General features: G+C 41.1%; 1 protein-coding gene across 4 annotated transcripts in view; it reads right to left on the reverse strand.

Annotated features, from left to right (window-relative positions):
• Positions 1–1,758: 1,758 nt before the first annotated feature.
• The window catches only part of LOC127952362 (BAH and coiled-coil domain-containing protein 1), a 75,032-nt gene continuing 55,209 nt past the window's right edge, over positions 1,759–21,581 (reverse strand). For 2 of the 4 annotated variants that reach the window (XM_052550744.1, XM_052550747.1), the window contains 19 exons: positions 20,254–21,114; positions 18,353–18,522; positions 17,884–18,020; positions 17,411–17,524; positions 13,064–13,178; positions 12,690–12,906; positions 12,252–12,446; positions 11,362–11,535; positions 11,017–11,279; positions 10,202–10,282; positions 9,872–10,001; positions 9,639–9,756; positions 8,977–9,052; positions 7,417–7,525; positions 7,173–7,283; positions 6,523–6,660; positions 5,163–6,340; positions 4,469–4,705; positions 1,759–4,114 (listed from right to left, as the gene is read on the reverse strand). In XM_052550744.1, the coding sequence (XP_052406704.1) occupies positions 3,905–4,114; positions 4,469–4,705; positions 5,163–6,340; positions 6,523–6,660; positions 7,173–7,283; positions 7,417–7,525; positions 8,977–9,052; positions 9,639–9,756; positions 9,872–10,001; positions 10,202–10,282; positions 11,017–11,279; positions 11,362–11,535; positions 12,252–12,446; positions 12,690–12,906; positions 13,064–13,178; positions 17,411–17,524; positions 17,884–18,020; positions 18,353–18,522; positions 20,254–21,114 (4,634 nt within the window). In that variant the 3' untranslated portion in view covers positions 1,759–3,904. The remainder of the gene's footprint in view (positions 4,115–4,468; positions 4,706–5,162; positions 6,341–6,522; positions 6,661–7,172; positions 7,284–7,416; positions 7,526–8,976; positions 9,053–9,638; positions 9,757–9,871; positions 10,002–10,201; positions 10,283–11,016; positions 11,280–11,361; positions 11,536–12,251; positions 12,447–12,689; positions 12,907–13,063; positions 13,179–17,410; positions 17,525–17,883; positions 18,021–18,352; positions 18,523–20,253; positions 21,115–21,581) is intronic. The other 2 variants (XM_052550745.1, XM_052550746.1) reach the window with 2 other exon arrangements.

The following is a 21,581-nucleotide window of genomic DNA, read 5'->3' on the forward strand; positions in this document are numbered from 1 at the left end:
CTATAAAAATGTTTAATACTAAACCACGTTTACAGTTGATACTCATAAAGTTTTTTGCCTTTGTTTTTTTTTTTAGTAAAACATTTACCCCAAAATCAAACCTTACTTTACAGATGTACAATCTTTACAATGTTTCGAAGCAAAGAGAGAAAATATATATATATACTGGAACATGATAAACATATAAAGATATACATCATTTTTCATTCAACAAAGTTATAACATCTCGTTAATCAGAGATTCTTGGACAAGCGGAATATTAAGTACATGCCTTGCAGCGTTTAAAGAAATCTGTTTAATAGGACAGACGTTCCTGCGTCCTCCTCATCACTTCCTGTTACCCACCAGCCTTTGCAAAAAAAGCTTAGAAATGCTGAGTGCCGTTCAAATAGTTAGCCAAAGTAGTATTGCACCTTCGCCATGAACAAGTGACCTGCTCTTGTAACATATCAGACGTGCTGACCTGAATACCCTTGTTCCCTCCGCAACAAAACACCTTTGACCTTCATTTGGGAACAGAAATTAAGTTTCTCCCCCGATATAAAAGGAGACTGTAACCAATGGCAGCTCTGAATCTGTGTGTAACCACTAGAGCTGTGACATACAGACAGGTCCTCTGATAATATGCATGCTTAACGTATGCTAAGTACATTCACAACTCTATCCAGTGCCCTCTTTTGTCAAAACAGTCAAACGTAAAGGCAGATTACAAAAAGGCACACGTACCCACACACTTAGACCTTTTATATAAACCTAGCTCTGATGACATGAGGATCTAACAGATCCTAACATCCTACATTTCAATCATACTGGAAATACAATGACTTTTATTAATGGGGAACAAGTCATAAGTACAGGCTATGCTCAAAATGGAAGAGTAGTGTATGACTTGAGTAGAGTATGAACGATGTGCTGTTTTTGCTGTTTACTGCCAAGTTTGTAAAAATCATAAAAAATAAAAGTCCAATTTTATGTGTAATTCACATTTGGCATTTTGATCAAATAATTAGTCAGATGATACTTGTTCGTAAGTCACACTGAAAATGTAAGTCAGGTTGAGCGCATTGCATTGTGGGAGACAGAATTCCATGCTTTATGTATACTGCACATTTTGGCAATGTAGTAGGTGATCCAGGTATTCTATACACACAGAATATACATACTATATACTTCAGCAGTAAGAAAAGTGTGCTACTCCAGACACATATCCACACACATGCTTTTCTTCCAGGCTCCCTGCAATAAGCAAATTACAAGGTCAAATGTGGCATTGGGGAGACTCTAGAAGTAAATTTGTATATCTGAAAAGATGGGGGTGAATGGTCAGTGAGCAACGTCACTTCCCCTGCAGGGTTGAAGCTGTTTTTAATGGGGTGGCAAGAGGTGAAGGTTTGACTTTAGCTCAAGCCGTATGCACGTTAGTAAAACACTTTTGGGACAAAATAAGACATCTTCATCATGATCTATTGGTTTGGTAATGAAACAGTAACACTGGCAATAAATACACACTAATGATAAAACAATATCTAAAAATAATAATAATACTTTGTTCAATACAGTGAAGATTGCATAAACATAAATGACTATTTTTGGCTATGATTGAGTGAGCCTTTTAAACAGTGGATGCTCCTTCATACATGAATGCGATTGTCCCTCACACTGAACAATGAGTGCGTGGAGTACAGTCTGACTGTAAGCCAACTTCTCTATGAACTCCAGCTGTGCCTAGTGCTCTAACAATCCCTTTCTTTTAGTGCCCTGACCCTGGGATACTAGAATCAGGTGAATTTCACCATTAACAGAAATACTCGTTTTGATGGGTGCTAACTTTAGAAATGCAGTAAAAACTTTGCTGAAAAGTGAAGAAATATGTAAATACAGTGCAGGATGCATTTGAAAAAAAAAGAAAAAAATAATAATAAAATGCATCAGATACAGTAATAACACTTTTCCGTGTCCTTCTAGTATTATATACCAGTATTTAAGGTGAATCTCACAAATTAGGTCAAGAACAAAAAATCATTGCGTCCAGACAGACCTTCTGATTTTCATTACTGTATTATGGTACGGAGAATGACATTATGCTTAAAGGGGTCATATGACATTGGTAAAAATAATATTATTTGGTGTATTTAGTGTAAAGAAATGTGTTTATGTGGTTTAAGGTTCCAATAACACATTATTTTCCACATAGTGTACACTACTGTCGCTCCTCTATGCCCTGCCCTTCAGTAGCACGCCATTTTTTACATAGTTCATCACTCTGAAAAGCAAGGTATGCTCTGATTGGCCAGCTATCCAGTGCATTGTGATTGGCTGAATACCTCAAGCGTGTGACGAAAATGTTACATCGCTTAACATACTGTGATGCGCGTCCCAGTTAGAGCACCGTCACAAGACAAAAACAATAAAACATAATATTTGGGTTAAATTATTCTGGAACAGTGTTGTAAATACAACTTACCCACTAATTTCTAGTTGTGTCCTCTTTTGGAAGGCCAAACTAAGTATTTTCACAAGAAACAGCGTCTCCACAACAGCGAGAATCAAAATTACGTCTTCTTTCTTTGCGTGAATGTTCGGACGGCGTTATGCAAATCTTCCCACATAGTCACGTAGACATGTGTGGGCATGTTAAAACAAGACTTTTTAGGAGGGCGAGGAAGAGACTTAACTTTTATTATTAAGCATATCTCTTTGGGTTTGAGACTTTAGTCTTTTCAAATTTTGGGATCTTATTTATACACGCACAGCTTGTAACACTCCAATTAGAAGGGGAAACTTAAAATGGTATCATATGACCCCTTTAATGATACTATGTGTCAGTTCAAAGTCCTTAAATCAGACTTTGTGATTTCTTCCTGATTTTATATAATAAGAACTGGACATATTTTATGAGAATCATTCATTTAAAATCACCATTCATTTAAATAACCAATTAAATTTAGCCAATGGATTTCAAATTTGTGGAACCACTTAAGGAGTCAATATTTATTTCCCTTTGTTTTAACATTAAAGTGTTTTAAGTCTGCTAATATAACCAACAAAAAAAAAAAAATGAAGACATTAGAGGAACAAATGCCCAAAGTGCAGCCAATATAAAGGATGGTGCCCTGTGTAACCCATCTCCCTGAAAGAGAAAGCAGGGCAGGGATGACTCCGCTCTCATTGTATCAGCAGGCCGTGTGCAGTGCAATGCATACATCATCAGTCCACCCTCTCACAGAAAACAACAACTTCTATATCACCCACTAATACAAAAATAAATCAATCAGAACATGATAAGATAAGCCTCTGTACATTACACTTATATAAAATAGCTTCGAATATTTACATATAGACAACAACAAAGAAAACACCAGCAACCTGTCCTGTACAATGTACACCTGAAGAAAAAATACACGTTAAGAGGTACTGAAGTGTATGGCTTGAAAGGTAATACTTCCCTATTTATACATAAATGAACTTAACATATATTTAGATCTATATGTACTTAAATATCCCTGGAATCATGAAAGTGACGTGCGGAGAGCGCCCCACACTGCCACTGCCTACAACATGGCTCAAGTCTTCATAGACACCCGCCATGCTCTCCAAACCAAGAGTTTTGCTTTGGTGGTCTAAGATCAGGTAACAGTTCATACAAAATTAGAGCCACAATACGTCCATTAGAAAACCTCAGAAGAGAATTAGGACCATGGACAAACTGCATCTACTACACTCTAAGCTATCGCTAGGAGGAGCTTGCACATATCTCCCCAGAGTAGACAAAGTTTATGGGCATGAGGGCGGTAGTATACTTCCTGGTCCTTTGGCAGAACGTCCAGCCTCTTATTTGCAGTGCAACATCTCTGACTTGGACCAAAAACAACTCAGTAGTATACGCAGTCATGCAAGTCCAGTGCTAACAGAGTAAGGACATCCCGTCTGCAGTGAGCAGCTGGCCACTGGTGGGGTCGTAAGTGCCGGCCAGGTAGTACAGGTCATGATAGCTCCCGTTAGACTTCCTGTTGCGGGTCAATCGCTCGTATTCCTCACTTGTGACCACCTGACACTTATGAGAGATTGTCTGGACGTCGTTTTCATCCTCATGGCATGACTGGTACAGAGCATGCTGAAAACAATGAAAAGTTCTCCTTTAAATTTCCTAAAACATCTATTGCGATCTGCTAGCATTGTCACAATATTAATATTTCAGTAGTTACTATCAAAACTAACACCAGACTTGGCATAAGAACACTGAATAACACTGAATAACACACCTAGCTTTAAGTAGTTACCACATGGGTGCTAATTTATGATTTATACTATGCTAATGAATGTTAATTACATTTCATGACCGTATTGAAGGTTATGAAACAATGACAACATGAATTATAATCCAAAGACCATAATCTAACAGTTCCCATTCTATAAATACCATTTAATTCACTGTGACTGACAGGCCTCCATACATTTGGATACTTACCTTGCCATCAAGATGTCTCTTGCCTAGATTGGTCTCTTCAGGGTGGTAGAACCACTGGACCTTCACGACCATGCTGCTCTGCCATGACTCCCAGAAACTCTCAATGCGGCCGATTAGCGGCAGATGAGGCTGCCCAGTCGAAAGGAACACAGCACAGTCTCCTACCTGCACCAGGTCCTTGCCACGCACTATAGCCTTGTAGAAAAGCTTCCGGGCCTTTCCCTTAAGTCCACGGCGCTAATGTGATAAAGACAGCTTTAGATTTTTTTTTTTTTTTGCAGATGTTTGTATGCAATTATTTCATTTGTTTAAAGGTGACGCTTAGGTGAAAAGATAATGGTGTTTCCAATCAGGCCCATCTGCTATTGTTTGCACTATAACTAACTACCCACTAAACAACTTGTTAAATGTAGTCACTGGTTAGAAACTCACACCATTGGTTGGGATGGACTAAATTTACATAATTATAAAGGTTAATGCTAAGCCACAAGCCTCTACTTTTGGTAATGGTATTGTTACATCCCTAGTTGGACCACAATAGGAAAACATAACAGGATCACTCAATGAAATGCTTTAAAACCCTGTTTAAACTCTTTGAGAAGACTTGTAGTGGATGCTGTACATTAAACTGGAATCAATCAGATTACCAGTTACTAAATTAATGTACAAAGTAATCTTTTCAAAAATGACTCACTTGCGTGGGGTCTCCGGACCACCTCCACAGCTGTCTAGATGGCAGGATGGGTTTGGTCTGGTCTGCTAGAAGACGTTGCCTCTTAACCAGATCTTTAGGGGTTTTGGAGAGTGAACTGGGATACTCTTTTCTCTTCTGTGGCTTGCTGTTAGTACTGTGGTTGCCATGCCCTTTGGCACTGGACACTGCCACAGCTTTGGCCACAAAGGAGTGCCGTGGGGGTCCCACAGGGGCTTCAGGGGTCTGGAGCAAAGAATGGTGTGGGGTCAAACAGCTTTCCTCATCCTCTGAGCTGTAAGACGAGTCATTTTCAGAAGAGCATAGACTGGAACTCGAGAGAGAGCCTGAGCTGGAAGAGCTGGACGAACCGGAGGAAGACGAGGAGACTGAGATGCGCGAGAGAAAATGGCCAGCTGTTCTCAAACCTCCAGAGGCAGAAGCAAGTGCAGCACGGCCTGTCCTCCTTTCCACTTCTTCCTCTTCCTCATCCATGTCTGAGTAAGAGCTGTGGCAGTCCCTGTGGCAGCCAAGGGTCAAGTCGCCATACTCACTTATGCGCAATGATGGTGAGGGCTTCCTCTGGACTCCTGTTCCTTTCAGTCGGAGCTCTGCTCGGGAGCCATCTCCTTTTTTGTTGTCCTTGACCAGCAGAACTGGGTGTGAGTAAGCCTCTGCCCTGGGCAAACCACTCACCCCATTGGAGCCAAATCCTGAGGCTCCCAGCAACAGGAGAGCCTTACTGTTTTTAGTCTTTGGAGATGTTACTCCTTCATGGTCCAATTTGATTAGAAATTCAGCTTTCTTGCCCCGAGATGGTGCTGGCTCCCCAGTCCTCTTCTTTTGACCGTAAGAACTGTTCTTGCCCTCCAGTGAAATCCCGGATGTCTGGCTGCCAAAGGATGAATAACCGTTAGCTATGCTGCTGAAGGAGTCGACCTCAAAGGAGCTACTGCTAAAGAGGCCTTTGGTTGGTGTTGTCATGGAGACTGAAGGTCTTGAAGATGTTTCCGCCACCCTGCCTTTCGAGGCCTTCTTCGATGCTGAGCCATTGAGCTGGAAAAAGTTAAGAGGCATTCTCTTCCTGGGGGCAGCCACTGAGGGCCATGTCACAACAGGTGCTGAGCTCTTGGCTACACTGTCCGAGAGAGACTTCTTTATCCCTGAACCTTTAGGCCTCCCTTTAAAGAAAAGTTAAACATTTACAATAAACTTTAGCATGATCAACATTCATAGACAGCATTTCTTTTTCTTTTTTTTTTTATCATTGGCACATTTTGAAGGCTGTCTAGATAGGCAGCATACTGGGTTTGAGACAAAGAGTAAAATAAGATCTCTGGTGGCATATTGCAGAAACTCTGACCTGGTCTTCTGACAGGCTTCTCCTGAGCTTTGAATCTGTCTGTTCTTGCTGTCCTTTCACTCAGAGTCTTGCTTTCTTGCATGGAGCTATTTTTGTCAAGCTGCCCCTCAGAGTTGAGTAAAGGACTCAAATCAGCACCTGAGAGGCAAGAGGTGGTGATATTGGATGGTTTATTGACCTTTACAATACATCTCAAACATATGTGAACTAAGAATACGCAATGGAAGCTACAGTAAGTTCAAAGTTCTAGTGAGCTACCAACATATACAGCATTTTAAGGCACAATGTGACAAACAGGATTTTAGCATAATCAATTCCAGATAAGGCAATCCCAGTGCAACAAGCAAAAATTCACTCCAGACTGGATTGAATCTGAAGAAATATCAGTATAGACTTCACCCCATACTGTATTTCTGTGTGTTTTGTATTTTTGTGTCTAGTAAAATATTGCTTTGTTAGCTAAGCAAATGCTAATGAAAAACTAAATCAAATGTTTGTCAAATCTCAAATCATATTGGGAGTTGACTGTTTGACTCAAGATATTCCAGGTTTGTCTTCACTGCGGGAAAAGCCTCTGTAGCTCACTAGATTTTAGTACAGAGCTAATCAGAATGTCAAGTGAGGTAGAACTATAAAATGTTTGGACCTACATTGGACTTGGTAACCCGGAGGAAGAAAGCGAATATTGGAGAGGGAGATCCACCCTCTATCGCCATCATCAAACTCCACCATAACCCCACCAGGTTTAGATTCACTGCCTCCTAGAAGATCACCAAAACTAGTTCATTTGATTTAAATACAGTAGCTCTTTAACCCTTGAATTCATATGTGATATTTTGGAAGAAAAATGATTATCTGATTCTAAGGAAAGAGAAAAGTTTGTCTAGGCCTCACCCCTTCGCACATATCCCGGGTAAAGACAACGTGAGCGCTCACTCCAGTAAGCACACACTCTAGTCCCTTCTTTTAGCACAGCCTCCGTGTCAGGGCGTACATCCAGTACCTAACACACACAGGAACAAACTTGTGTCAGGCAATGCCAGTGAAAGTGGTTTTGGACTCCCAGGATGATAAATGACACACATAGAAGTCAATCAGTAAGGCTCTTATGAAAGCAGCACTTATCTCATGCCAGCATGTTAGGGCTGAAAGCCACGGAAGCGGAGGTGCGGTAAACACTAACTTGCTGAGTAATAATGAGGAGTGTGTGAATGGAGCGACTGTGATTGCAGGTTTGCAGCGTTTCCCTGTCTAACAGAGCGCCCAGATCCCCCCATTCAGCTCAAACCCCTTTCAGGTTTCTTGAATTTACTGTTGCTATGGTAACAGGCGCTCTCTGACTGATGGGAAGTGAAGCTGGAAGGTTGTGCGTGTAGATTGGTGTCAAAGGTACATGGAGGAATGGAACGCTCTGGAAAGTGGAAGATCAGTGTAATTAGAGACAGCTGCCGTAGACCGTTTACACAATAAAACAGCTGAATAACAAGTGTGTGTGTGTGTGTGTGTGAGAGAGAGAGAGAGAGAGCCCCAACAACTTTTTTTTGAAAGATTCAAACAATTTAGAACAGCCACATTTGCACTGACCACCTTTTAATGTTTAATTTTTTATAATAATGAAAAACAAAATTAACTTAATAAGATCTATCTAAACCAATGTTGGACTGTAAAAAATGTATTTCCCAATGAAAACATATTTGTTTGCTATTTTTTGTCTTATATACAATAAATAGGCAGCAGGATTTGTGTGTGTGTGTGCAATTTATTTCAAATCATATGGGTCATTATTTTTAATTTAATGTTATAGTCAAGTCAAGTTACCTTTATTTATATAGCGTATTAAACAAAAAATAATCCGTCAAAGCAACTGAATAACATTAATTAGAAAAACAGTGTGTCAATAATTCAACAACAACAACAAAATTAAATTAAATTAAATGTATGCATTTAGCAGACGCTTTTTTCCCAAGCGCTTAGAGTGCAGTCGGGCTAACAATTTTCACCTAATATATGTTCCCAGGGTTTCGAACCCACAACCTTGCGCTGCTAATGCAATGCTCTTACCAATTGAGCTACAGGAACAAAATCCTCTACAAAATTCCTTCCCTATAAAGCTTTAAAAGTAATGGGACACCAAAGTTTACCATTGATATAGGCATGTATTCATGGAAAGTTTCAAGAAGAGCATGTGTGTTTGAAGATATAAGAACCGTAGGTGAGAAGGTGTGAAGTGGGGTAGAGCTTGAAGTGGTGTGAAGAAAAGTGAGGCAAAAGGTATGCTGGAAACAGGACTTTAGGAAATAGCATTGTGTAGAGGGATCTCAGGAAAGAGGGTATTGTTTTTTGCTGCTCTTTAATGGAAGAGGGGATTTTGGAGGATGTGGTGATGTGTGTGGGTCCTGAGAGGCCAAAGCTCAGAGCGTAGGCAGGTTTGTTTGCTGTAAGTGGGAAACTCACAGCTTCCTGCAAGAGTTGCTCCAGGGAGTAGATTCTGGGTCGGTTTCCTCTCTCGCCATCGATAACAATACTGTAGCTGGAGAGAGAGCAGAAAGTACAAAGGAGTTATTTTCAGTGGTGCGTGTAATGCTTGGCCGTCCATGTCAAACTCCTACGGAAGGCTCACTTTCATTGGCTGTGACTGAGTCTCCTCAGCAACACTTTTACTGCCGAACAGAGGGCTTAGAGGAAGTGATGCAGGCTGACTTTTGCATCCAACTAAGGACCGTGGGAAACTAGTGGGTGATAATCACTGCTTACTTAGCTGTGATAGTGAGCATAATTCCATTTGTGGTAATGTCAATCAACATGTCAACAGGCGTTTACGATAGGTGCAGTACATCCCAAAACCAGGCACACACAGGTGCACCTGTCATTCATAAAGCGTGTTGTTATCGTTAATTAAAACTAAAACAAAACTAATAAAAAATGACAAACATAACACTAAAGTTAAAATGAACACTGAAAAATAATAATTGTCAGCCATTATACACTTTCTGTTTTTCTTTCATGAATTTGTCCAACTAAGAAAAAGACGGACCTTTAACCTGGACCTTCCCATAAACTCAGTACAAGAACAGTAAATATAAAAAAAATAGGCATTTATTAAACAGTGCACTTACACATCGGGCGACTCCAGGGGTTGCACACGAGCAGCATACAGTAGTTCATCATCTTTGGAGATCAGAACTTTGAGTCCATCTGTCAGGAGCTCTTTGGTCAGAACACAGTTTGGAGGAGCTGCAAGATGAAAAGCAATAACTCAAAATACAATTTAACATAACCACCAATGGCTTCACATCATGCTTGAAAACACTTGTCAGTTGTGGTTAAATCATCACAGGCATGCATTTACCTGGAGCACTTCTGCTATGTGATGACACCTTCCTCTCATCCTCCTCTGAGAAGCTACTGTCCTCACCCAAGTGGAAGCCCTCATCTGCTGCAAAACTCTCCATCAGACGGCTGACTGCTCGACCTTTAGACTGAACCACAGAAACAGCATAGACACTGAATCGCTTGAAGGAATGGAGGAAAACTCTTTTCTACATTCTTTTCTACAGCAAAAAATGTCCTCACTGCTTCAGACTAAGCATGTGAACATCACCTTTACATAATATCGCTTCTTACTGAGAGAAGAGAAGTGTTAAATGTACCAAAAAAATGTGAATGCTTGTGTGTGTACCTCTCGAAGTCTGGTTCTCCGCGTTCTGCCGTTATCATCACTGTCTTGGGACTGGGCCTCGGTCGACCAGTAATTTCTCCTCTAAAGTAAGATAAAAACAAAACTTTAAAGATTAGTTGCAGACTACAATACCATAGGCATCGGAGTTAAATGTACGTAACCAGTCCACAATTTGGAGACACCTACTAAATCTTGATAACTCTTTTTCACTTTTTGGAAGGGGAGTCAATTATTCATGAAATAACACCAACAGAACTATTAGATTGCTCGTGAACAATATCTTACAACTAGGGTTGTCCCAATTAAGTTTTTAACTCCCCCATACAATAATGGGGCAGCAGTGGCTCAGTGGTTCATGTAGGTTGTCAACAAACAGGACGGTTGGTGGTTCAATCCCCGGCTCCACCTGATCAAGTGTTGAGGTGTCCTTGAGCAAGACCCCTAACCCCTAACCCCAGCTGCTCCCGACGAGCTGGATGGTGCCTTGTACGGCTGACACCATCGCTGTCGGTGTGTGAATGGGTGAATGTGAGGCAACTTGTAAAGCGCTTTGGATGGCCATGGGTCTGTTGAAAGCAATATATAAATGCAGTCCATTTACCATTTAGTTTAGCCAATGTGCCAATAATAAGTCATGGTTCGATATTTGTTTCTTCCAGTGTTAGGTGCACACTATAAGTAACTTCAATTTATTAAAACCAATCCAATTTAATGAGCTAGACAACTGATTAGCTTCACAATGCAATAAGGAATAAAATACCTGAATCTTCCTAAACTATGATAATAATATCATGCCACCGTACTGAATTGCTTACCGTGGCTCTCAGCATGGAGCTCTTCCGAGTGGCTCTCTTTAGCCTCTCGCTGTTGCTGCTGCTGGGAAATGCGAGAAGACTGCTGTTCTTTCTGTAATGAACCGGCCTGCCTGTGATCCCAGGCCAACGTTTATCCTGCAGTGTTGGTCTGCCTGGTCGCCTTCTGACTCCTGGTGGTTTGGAGACAGTGATGGGGATGGATCTACAGGGAGGTCGTCGTTTTACCTTCACGTCCCCATCTGTCACGGCCCGAAACTGAGATCCTGAAAGGGGTTCACAAAAATAAACAGGTTTAGGATCAAAAGCATGAGGCGGGACAGTCACTAGGCTTTTTGATAGCCATACCATGGAGTTCTTGTCGTTCCCGCTTAATTTTGGCCTTCTGATTGGCTTCCAGTTTGACAACAGAGAAAGTGGAGGGGCCTGTAATGGCCGGACTAAACGGCAGATCTCTGAACGTCGGTGCTTTGAGGTCTTGGCCTTCCTCACTGCCATAACTGCCTTCCTCTCCATCTTCCTCTGTATCATGAAAAAGACATTTCAGTATGGCTGTTCACATCTGACTATAATTTAAATTTCCAAACATGATATGTTGGCATCACTATAAAGAAATGGTCGCCGTACAACTGCATCTTGATCTAATTTATAAATCATTCACTGTGCAAACATTTGTATGCCATATGAAACCGTGAGTTATGGTGTTGTTTTCTGGAGGTTTCTGAAGTAGCAAGTAAACTAAACAGCCATGGGAACAATTTCAGATTCTTTTTTGTTTATATCAGTAACTGATATTTAAAACTTTTGGACTGACAAAAATTCTGATCGTAAAGTCAGCACGAATTTTCCTTAGATTTACGTAGAACTAGATTTGTTTTTCCCCATGCTAGTCTATTACTGTGGTCTATTACAAATGTTGTTGCTGCTCAAGAGTTTGTTAACGCTTCTTCAGCACAGTGTGGATTTACTTCACCGATATTACAACCAACAGCGGAGACCATCATATACAACATATAATCGTCACTTTCCTATTGTTTACTAACAAGGTGTCATCATCAACTACTTTCCTGGCCAACATAATACAGCATTTTTGGCCATTTTCACAGATATGTGTAAATGCAAATCATTTTGAAAATGTTGTTGTGTATACGTGAAACTTTTTAAAAACGTGACACATTTGAAAGCTTCACTAAACTTTTCTTACTTTCCCAAGATGACACAAACCGGCTGACTCTCACCATGTTCAGAGGACTCGCTCCCAGGTGGGGATGTCTCCACGTCCTCATCCACTTCTTGTCCCCTGCCCTGCGGGATCCTTGCCCCTGGCTGCTGCAAACAAGCTGCTGATCCAGGACTTTTCTTCCTTTCTGTTTTAACTGCCACTGGATTGTGCCTCTTCCAGCACTCCTGTGCCCCGCTGTCCCCACTCGTAGCTGGAAATAATTCCATGCATACACAATTACATCAGCGATAACTGCCATTGGTTTCATTGCACGTCCTTGCAATGAAACCAATGGCAATTATCGCTGATGTAATTGGAAATTACACAAATGGAGTTTGTGAAAGTTATGCTCCATCATTTAGTCAGAAAGTTTAGAATTTCAGTACTAGAAGTGTGCATTTTGGTTATTCTTACTGTACACCACATGGTCCTTAAAGAAGATCTACGGTTTTACCTGTATCGCTCAGGCTCTCAGATTCGTTGGCTGTGCTGAGCTGTGAGGAGTCTCTTTTGGAGTTACTATGGCCAGAGTACAGGTTCTTTGATGCTGAGGAAAACTCTGGGTCTCTTGACGCAGCTCCAGAGGAATGTCGTCCACCTGGGACCTTATGCTTGATTTGAGTTATTTGTTGATCAAGGGTGCTGTTCTTCCGATAACACTGCTGCTTCATCTATGAGAGAACAATATGAGCATACACTTTTTGATCATAACCAAAGGTGGTGAAGCTTTGCAAAGGGTTGATAAAAAAGCATTAGCTGATTAATAAATACAGAAGTGATGGTTGGCTAAGGGGAACAAGAGAAGAAAGGACTTGTGTGGAAACACACCTGTGTAGTGTTAATGCGGCCAATTCCTCGACTGGACAATTTTTTCTTTTTCTTCTGCGATTCTCCACCTCCCCGTTGCTCCTCTGCTAGTGGGCTTAGCCCCGCCCCCACCAACCTGTCAATCAAAGAACAACAGTAGCTGTTACAGTCAGTGCAGCTCAGAGATGATGGATATTTGGATTCATCCCAAAATATTTTACATCATTATCACTGTTTTTTGTGTTTTGCGACTCATTGAATCATTCACTCAACAGATTTGTTCAAAAGTCATTCGCAACAAAATCAATTCTAGAATAAAACCATTTTCTCCACAGACTGCAACAAATTGATCACAAAAATTACCCAATTTGTTCAGCGCTGCAGATTATTCAGTTTAATTTATTGATAAGTCACCTAGTAGGTTCAACCAATTAAATCCTCCTTCAGAAACTGCCCCATATTGCTTCTTGTGCATGCTATCATCAGTCTCGAAATCAGGTGCTTCATATCTAAATCCAAGAACAGAAGAAGTGAACGAGAATGATTTGTTCACTTAAAATACTTGTTCAAAATCACTGAGTCATTCATGACTGAAACACCCTTACAGCTCAAGCAGTGTCGGTCTTTTGGAGAAGGCAAAAAAGAAAGATCAGAGAGAGGATGAGGCTGAGCTGCCTCTCAGTGGGCTCAAATCGCTGCCTGCTCTTCCTCTGATGAGTATCGAAAGAGGGAAGAAAAAGGCATGGTCTCCACACCTCACGCTTGAGGAACTGCGATCAGAAGGACATCCCGCCGCTGTTCGAGGACAGTTGCTGGATAAAAAGCCCAGCGTGAATTATCAGGGGAGATTCCTGCTACAAAAAAAGGGGGCCGGTCGCTTTGAAAAGACAGAGCGAGCCGTTTGAGGGCACTGCATGTTTGACGCTATTGTTCTTGGTGAATATCAGAGCCCTCACAGTTGTATTTCCATATCAGCGAGGCAGCGTGTCCCCCTTCGGCGCTGAATGCAGGCTGGGAGAGAATGCCCTTGAATTTCCCTGGAAACCTGCCCAACAGAGCGAACGAACGCTAGACCGACGGCACACAGACAAAAGATTACCTTCCATCCTCAAGCAAAGAGCTGAGCGCTACTGAGCGTCAGTCACATGAGCCGTTTAATCGCCGGTAGACATCTCTAGAGAAGCTGTCTTAGTGGAAACCTAATTGAGATTTTGTTTGCCGTAATGTGCTTCTGCTTACTTAGTCCCAGGGGAAAATGCTGTTTTGCTCTGAGGTGGCTCTTTCAAAGCTCAGGAGACATAAAGGAGATCTTGGTTGTGTTTCTAGAAGTAATCAACTTCGCCCTCACACCAAGAACGATAACAGATAAGATAACTATTACTATAACTATATCAGCATCCACAAAATGGACAATACTGTTGTGGGGTGTGTTTCCCAAAAGCATTGTTTGCTATCTATGGTCATAAGTTTCAGTGAACTTAGTGACTACAGAACTTACAATTTAATTGTTTTTGTGAAATGCACCCCTGATTGTTATAAATGCCTTTAGCAGTGACTTTAAATGTTCAAGCTCTTTAAATTCTGATGCATTCTATTTGCGGTCAATTTTATTTTATCAGTTATCAGCGAACATAACCAGCTACAACATGACATTTATTTATTTATTTATATATTTTGCCCACATTGATTCTAAATCTTGCATGAATGGACAAAAGACTGCTTGATAATGGAAACTTAAGGAAACACATAAGGACACGGTGAACGATTATAGATATCTAAAATGCAATAAGCATAGCTGAGATCATTCTATCTCTATAGAATTTGATAAGAAATGAATGAGTTCAAGTTGAGATCTCTGATGCTGGACTTGGGATCTTGGTAAATCAAAACTCAGTTTGGGACGTCAATGAGAACTTTGAAACTCGTGAGTCTTTTTCACAGTAAAAGTCAATGTCTCCATTTGATCTCCATTTAAACTCATTGCTGTCCTGGGAATTTAAAGTGATCTTTTGTGATTTTTCTTTCCTGTAGGACAGAATAGGTTTGACGGTGTTTTGGCTGGGATGCATATGTGTCTATTAACACTAAAAATAGCCTACTAGTGTGTATATGTGCACACAAATACAGAATGTGTTTGTGATTGACAGGCAAGGGTACAGAGGGTGCAGCAGAGTGTGTGTTCTTTCCCCGTGAGGTAGGCCCCTCCGTGCAACGAAATGACAAACATAACATGACATGGCCCCTCCCCTTGGTACATGCTCACAGCAGCTAATTAAACAGAGCTCTCTCAAACACACACACACACACACTGAATACCACTGTAAGGAATTTTAAGCACAGACACATAGTGTCAGACACAAACACAACCAGGTACACACAGGATGTGAGTTCCTACTTACTGACCCACTGCCCTCAATCTCAAAAGGCTAAATGGAAAGCAGCAAGTGACAATGACTCAACGCAGTCACATGCGTTACAGAAAACACTGAACATGTGAACCTGTCTGCTTTATAGCTTCTCATTATGCAATGCAGTGTCACGCTGTGTTACCCACGAGTGCAACAGCAGCAGTTTCATACCATCAAATAAACAAACCAGAACAGCACATTTAGTGAAGAAGAATGTGAAGTATTTTAAAGATTGTAGTTCCAAACCTTCACCTTAATGTACCAGCTGAATTTGATTTATAAATACATTCACTTTTAGTGCTCAGAAAGATTATGCATAGCATAGGTGGCCTGAGGGGAAGTTACTCGCTAAATCTGTTCTTTACCCTCAGTTTAGACTTTGTTCACAAGTGCCAGTGGCGACATTTCTGGTAAACGATATTACTTTGCTTTTTGCATGCTCCTTGTCACTTAAAAATAAAATAAAAATTCCAGTGAGTGGCATTAAAAGCATGTTCAGTTTTATGTGAAACAGATGACTGTTAATCTGTCAAAGTATTATTACTGTATGTTGGTTGTTTTACGTATTGCGATACTAAAATGTATTTTTTTCTCAAACATGTCATAAATATTAGGCAATCATAGTTTTACTTCTATCTTTAAGTCCTGGAGCTTTTTTATCATGACTTGTGTTTCACAGGACTCATACCTGAGAACTCAACATCACAAATGCAATGCTGTACCAGGTGCGCCACTGAGCAAGTTTACCTTGTCCTAAATACTATATGGAACTGGATAAGTTATACAAATGTCAAAGTGTATTAGTTTACAAATCATGCACATGGTAAAAATGTTTTAAGGTGCAAAAACTACATCTTGCATTAAACTGTGATTTTTGCCAAACGGTGAGTATGCAGCCCAACAACAGAATATCTAGTGTGATGTTGTACACAATTAAGATCTGGCTGCTAGCCTGATAAATGCTACAAGACACACTTCCCTCCTTTATATACAGTACACAAACACACAGCCCTCGGTGAGGGACCCTGGCTGCCTGCCCGTGAATCTGGGTGCCACTGTCATATGTTGTGGCGGCTGCTTGGCACGAGGGCAGGCGGGCGGCGGCAAAGAGGAAGTGACATGACAGTGGGACAGCCAAGAACACAATGAGAAAAAGAGATAGAAATAGGTTTTGAGTGTCAATTACAATCTCCAGCGAGATTCAAACATCGATAGATCATTTCTATACCAGCAGGCATTGAGGACCACAGTACAATCACTCATCCTAACTATAGTCATTATATGTGCTATGTTCCAAAATAAAGTGTTCTAAAAACGTGCCTTTGTTTTCTTTCTGTCTATACAGGCAGCTGTCCTCCACAACAGCACCCTCACAGACTAATTAATTACGGTGTAAGAATGCGTGTGTCAATCTGACCTCTTCTCCTGGCCTGCGCTGACCTAAGTGCTAAACGACAGGAATCTGTCACATTTCTGGCAATAAAATAGATTAGAGGAGAATTCACAGCACTCTAATTACATCCACGGCCTGTTGAATCCCCCCCCCCCACCCCCACCACCACCCACCCCCGGCTGCTGCAGGATAGTCATGTCATTCACATCAACGATTGGCAGACACAGAACAAGATTACTGACAGGCGCGCACACACACACACAGCGTTTCTACACGGATTCAGTTTACTGTCTATAAGCCTGAACCAAGCAAACACTCAGTGGAACCTTTGCAAGGAGATACGAAGACACGACCAACCGCTTTGCGCTGCCAAATGCATGTAATGCAATTCAGGCCTAGTACTGATTAGGAGAGATAAAGCATAACTGGACTTCCTCACTGAGGTCAGACGAGTTCTCCTGTTTCCTGTTTATGGTTTGTGGAGTCGTCTGCTGGGTTGTGCCGATATGGGAGGCTTATCTTCTGTGTGTGTGAGATGCTGGCAAAAAGGGAAAAGGAGATACTTACTTGACTTTTTTCTGGGGTTCATTAAGGGCCCCGGAGCCAAGACCAGGGACTGATTTGCGTTTGCGTGGTCGACCAGGGCCACGACGTGCTGGACTGCGAGGAGTCTCCTCTTTCCTAAAGAAAAACATGGTTATTTTTGTATGCAATACGTAACTGCAAAAAATAGGCAAATTATAATTTTTCAGACACGTGATTATTTTTAGCAAAGAATGACATTTGGGGTACTGGTGCGCATAAATGTAACTAGGGCAACCATAACTAGGAACGCCTACTAACAACCGTTGCAGTACAGCTCTAGAGGTATGAATAGAGTTTTATTGAATAGCTGCATGTAGCCTAGGATAGGAGAACGAAATTTTTCATAAAAAGACAAACTTCACTTTTCAAGGAGAACTAATTTTGGACTATGAGGGCTTGTGTGTTGTATAAAGATTGAAAAGATGAAATAGTTTTGTGATGGTGGTAGTTCTTACTGGTGATCGTGCTTCCTCTGGAGTTTGGCCAGTTCTTTCTGCTTCTCTTTGTAACGCTGTTGCAGCTCTGCAAGCCTCACTCGCATCGCTAACTCCTGCCCATCCATACTGTCCATGGTACCTTTCGCTGGGCAAACCTTTACCAACCAAATCAAAAAACCCTTCAATTAGTTGCTGGTCAGTTGCTCCAGTCTTGGAAGACCTCTGGGATGACATTCTGGTTCTATCCCTGAGTTAATACAGTTCTGTTATCCTACTAACTTTTATTCTATTACAGTCCTTAACTACTGACGATGTCAGTAAAGTAAGATGTAAATTACATACTTCTTATGTTATCTTGTTGGATATGCTATATTTAAAAAAAACTGAAAAAATGTACATGCATTTTAGCGTTTGGTTATTTTTTAATATGATAGATTATATAATACATTAGGAAAATACATATGAGAAAAAGAAACATGGATGTTACCGGCTCATGGCGAGGCGTCCAGCTGCATTTTCTGCGCAAGTTGAGAGTTCTTCGAACAGGAAACTGCTTCTCAGCATCTGTTGTGCTGTTCTCCTGAGGGCCCAATTCAAGGGCACGAGCCGCTGCCAAAGTAGCAAGGCTCTGTAGGTCAAACATCCATTGATCTTCTTCTTTGATGAACAAAAAAGAAACACGACAATATATTATGGCTCTCATACTGTGACATCTATCATAAATTTGCTATTTATCTGGTATCTACGCTAGCTGGAAACACGCATTGTAGTGAAGACTGAAATGAAAAGCTAATTTATGTCCTGATTTGCAAATATCAGGTAATTCTTCATAAATCAGATGCAGATTGCACTATAAGATATCACAGGAGGAAGGGTCTACACATTTAAATACCACTGAATATTACCAAGACAACTAAGTGATGTGTGCTTTTTTTAAGGGGTTATGGGATGCCCATTTTCCACAAGTTGATATGATCCTTTAGGGTCTTAATAAAAATAATAAAACGGATAGTCACGGTCCTTAATTCTGAATTACTCTACAAACATTCACCTTTGTTTACATTTTTTGTGTTGCTCTGCAAACACTTTGTTGGCATCACAACCGTTTCTGAGGAGCTACATTGTTTGACGGATGAATAATGTTTTTATTAACATCATTACACTTTATTTACTCTGTTTTATTATGTGAAACCTTACATTGTGTATGGAATAACATTTTATGAAAGCAATAAGCCCCATGAAGCTGTGGTTAAGGCTTTGCGTCGTGCCTAACAATGCACCTTAGCTGTTATATATTCACTGTAAACCACAGCTTCTTATTGCTTTAGTCTATAGCATACTTTGGTAACAATTTGTCAATGTTAGGGTAAAAATCAACACTCTTTTTACTTGTCAAAATCAGCTCTCTCATGTTCCGTTAAATGCTAATGAGCTCTGTTCACCCCGCCCCTCTCTTTCGTGGGGTGATGAGCCGTTCTCATGAGATGGTTTACTTCAGCTGCAGAACTTGCTAACTAGCTTATTATTAGGAAAAGTGAATTGCAAACATTCATAAAATAACCTTAAACTAACTTCTGTAGGTGAGGATGGATCACAAATGATTTGTGCGAACATAAACGCATTTAGGCAGATCTGGGGGCGCATTCCCTTCAAAAACAAAGCTAATCCACTGCATCTTCAGCAGATCAGATGTCGGGAGTAAATGACAACTGCTATGTTCATTATCACATCCAACAACAGAACACCTCAATTATTTAGGTGCCATTCTGGTCTACATCTACATGATCGATTTGAGAAAGGGAAAATGATTTAATGAGATAAAAAAAAAAAAAAAAAACCTGGTTGGATCTTAAGCATTATATGGTAGTTATGTCCACACACCGCCAACACACATTTCAGTTCAAAAAACTTGTAAAAGTGCATGTCGCATCCGATGACCCCTTTAAAAAAATCTACTGAAGCAACAGAGAACATACAGAAACAATAAAAAGTGAATATTGTATTCACAATTTAGTAGATCCTCTGGGACAAGTTAAATAGTTGAAACCATCTCTAACCGCCACCATACATACTCTTGCATGAATAAAAAACATGATAATATGAGGGAAGCTTTAACAAATAGGCCAAATACCTAATTAGCCTAGACAATGCTCTAGAGTGAAAACACCAACTGCTTTTGTGATTACAGACCAGCTTTTCACTGTTTAGTGACAAACAGGACCACTGTTTGCAGTAAAGCTTAACAGCAGGAGAAAAGAACAGATGCGAAGCAGATATATGGTCCTTACAAGGGAAACAGTGGAGCAAAACCAGTGCCCTGAAGGAGTACAATCAGATTTTTTGCGAAACAAATTGCCTCTCTTCCTTGCAAACATTCCAATAACATACCTTGAGTTTTACCACAACTTTGTTGATACCGTTGCAGTTCCAGATCAGCCAGCTCACTCAGCAATTCCATGCCATGATAGGTGGAGTTGAGTGGGCCACAGTATTTCTGGGATTGGTGAGGGGAAGGTGGAGAGGGAGGAGGACAGTCCCCACAGAAGGCTGCTGCAATCAGGAGCTCCAAACTCCAGTAACTCGTTGTGAGAGTCTGGGAGCAGCTATTCGTTGTTGGAGGAGCAACCTTCACAAAGTTTTTCGTTTCATCTTCCTCAGCAACCACTGCAACATCTGCTTTGGCAAAGGTGTTTGGCAGCTGGTTGAGTGAACTATTAGAGACACATGGTTGTGGAATTGAAATTGGATCCTTCAGTGTGTCAATGTCTTCACTCTCTTGAGGAGGTATATCTTCACCCACTTCTTCCTCAATGGTAACAATTGGTTCTTCTTGATGGATTTCTTCCTCAGATGATAGGGTAGTTACCTGTTCTACGTCACAGCCTGAAACTTCAGCAGGTGTGCAAATGATCTCAGCATTGTCCTGATTGTCCACTATGGGTTCACGGCAGCCCATGGCCATGACCGTCTCGACATCCTCCCCTTGCACAAACACACCCTCAGGCTGTTCTTCAACTAGACTAGTAGCATCAACATCCATTGGTGGCTTTTGTGGTTCTCTGAGTGGCTTCACCATTGCATGGCATTCTAGGCCCTCTCCCAAACTGGAGAGAGCTGGAGGAGGGTGCTCAACAGGTTCAGTCTGAACAGCTTCCAGATCAGCAGGCTCTGCCAGCTGTACATCTTGAGTGGTGGGGGTATTCCTATATCCCATGTTGATTTCTGAATAGGTATATCCAGGTGGCAGATCTGTGACAGGGAATATAAACAAAGCACAGATGTGCAGCATTAAAAAAAAAATAACAGCATATGAAACTTGTCTTATTTTTGACAAAGGGTGACGTTTAGTGATCCTTGCAACAGAGATCTGAACAAGAACCAATTTTATTCCACATGATAGCAACACTGTGCCTTGATCTTGATTCAACTTATGAAGTGCATCTGTTAAGGGGGTACTTCTGAGCTAAAACCGGGCTCTATTTCTGACACTGCTGTACACTATGGCATGCTGTAAAAGTTAGTGAGGTGTTAATGATGATAAAGAGGGTGTGGGCTGGTGGGTGGGGGTGAGTCTGGACAAGGTGTTTCTCCATCATTACTGATGTGATGGCACTAGGGAGCTGAGCTGGCAGCCATTTTCTGCATCTATCAGCAGCTTAGTCAATCGTGTTCCTGCCTATATAGCCACCCACACAGAGCCACAGAGTCTAAAAAAA

Source organism: Carassius gibelio, chromosome B3 (genome assembly GCF_023724105.1).
Source record: "Carassius gibelio isolate Cgi1373 ecotype wild population from Czech Republic chromosome B3, carGib1.2-hapl.c, whole genome shotgun sequence".
Classification (NCBI taxonomy): Eukaryota; Metazoa; Chordata; class Actinopteri; order Cypriniformes; family Cyprinidae; genus Carassius; species Carassius gibelio.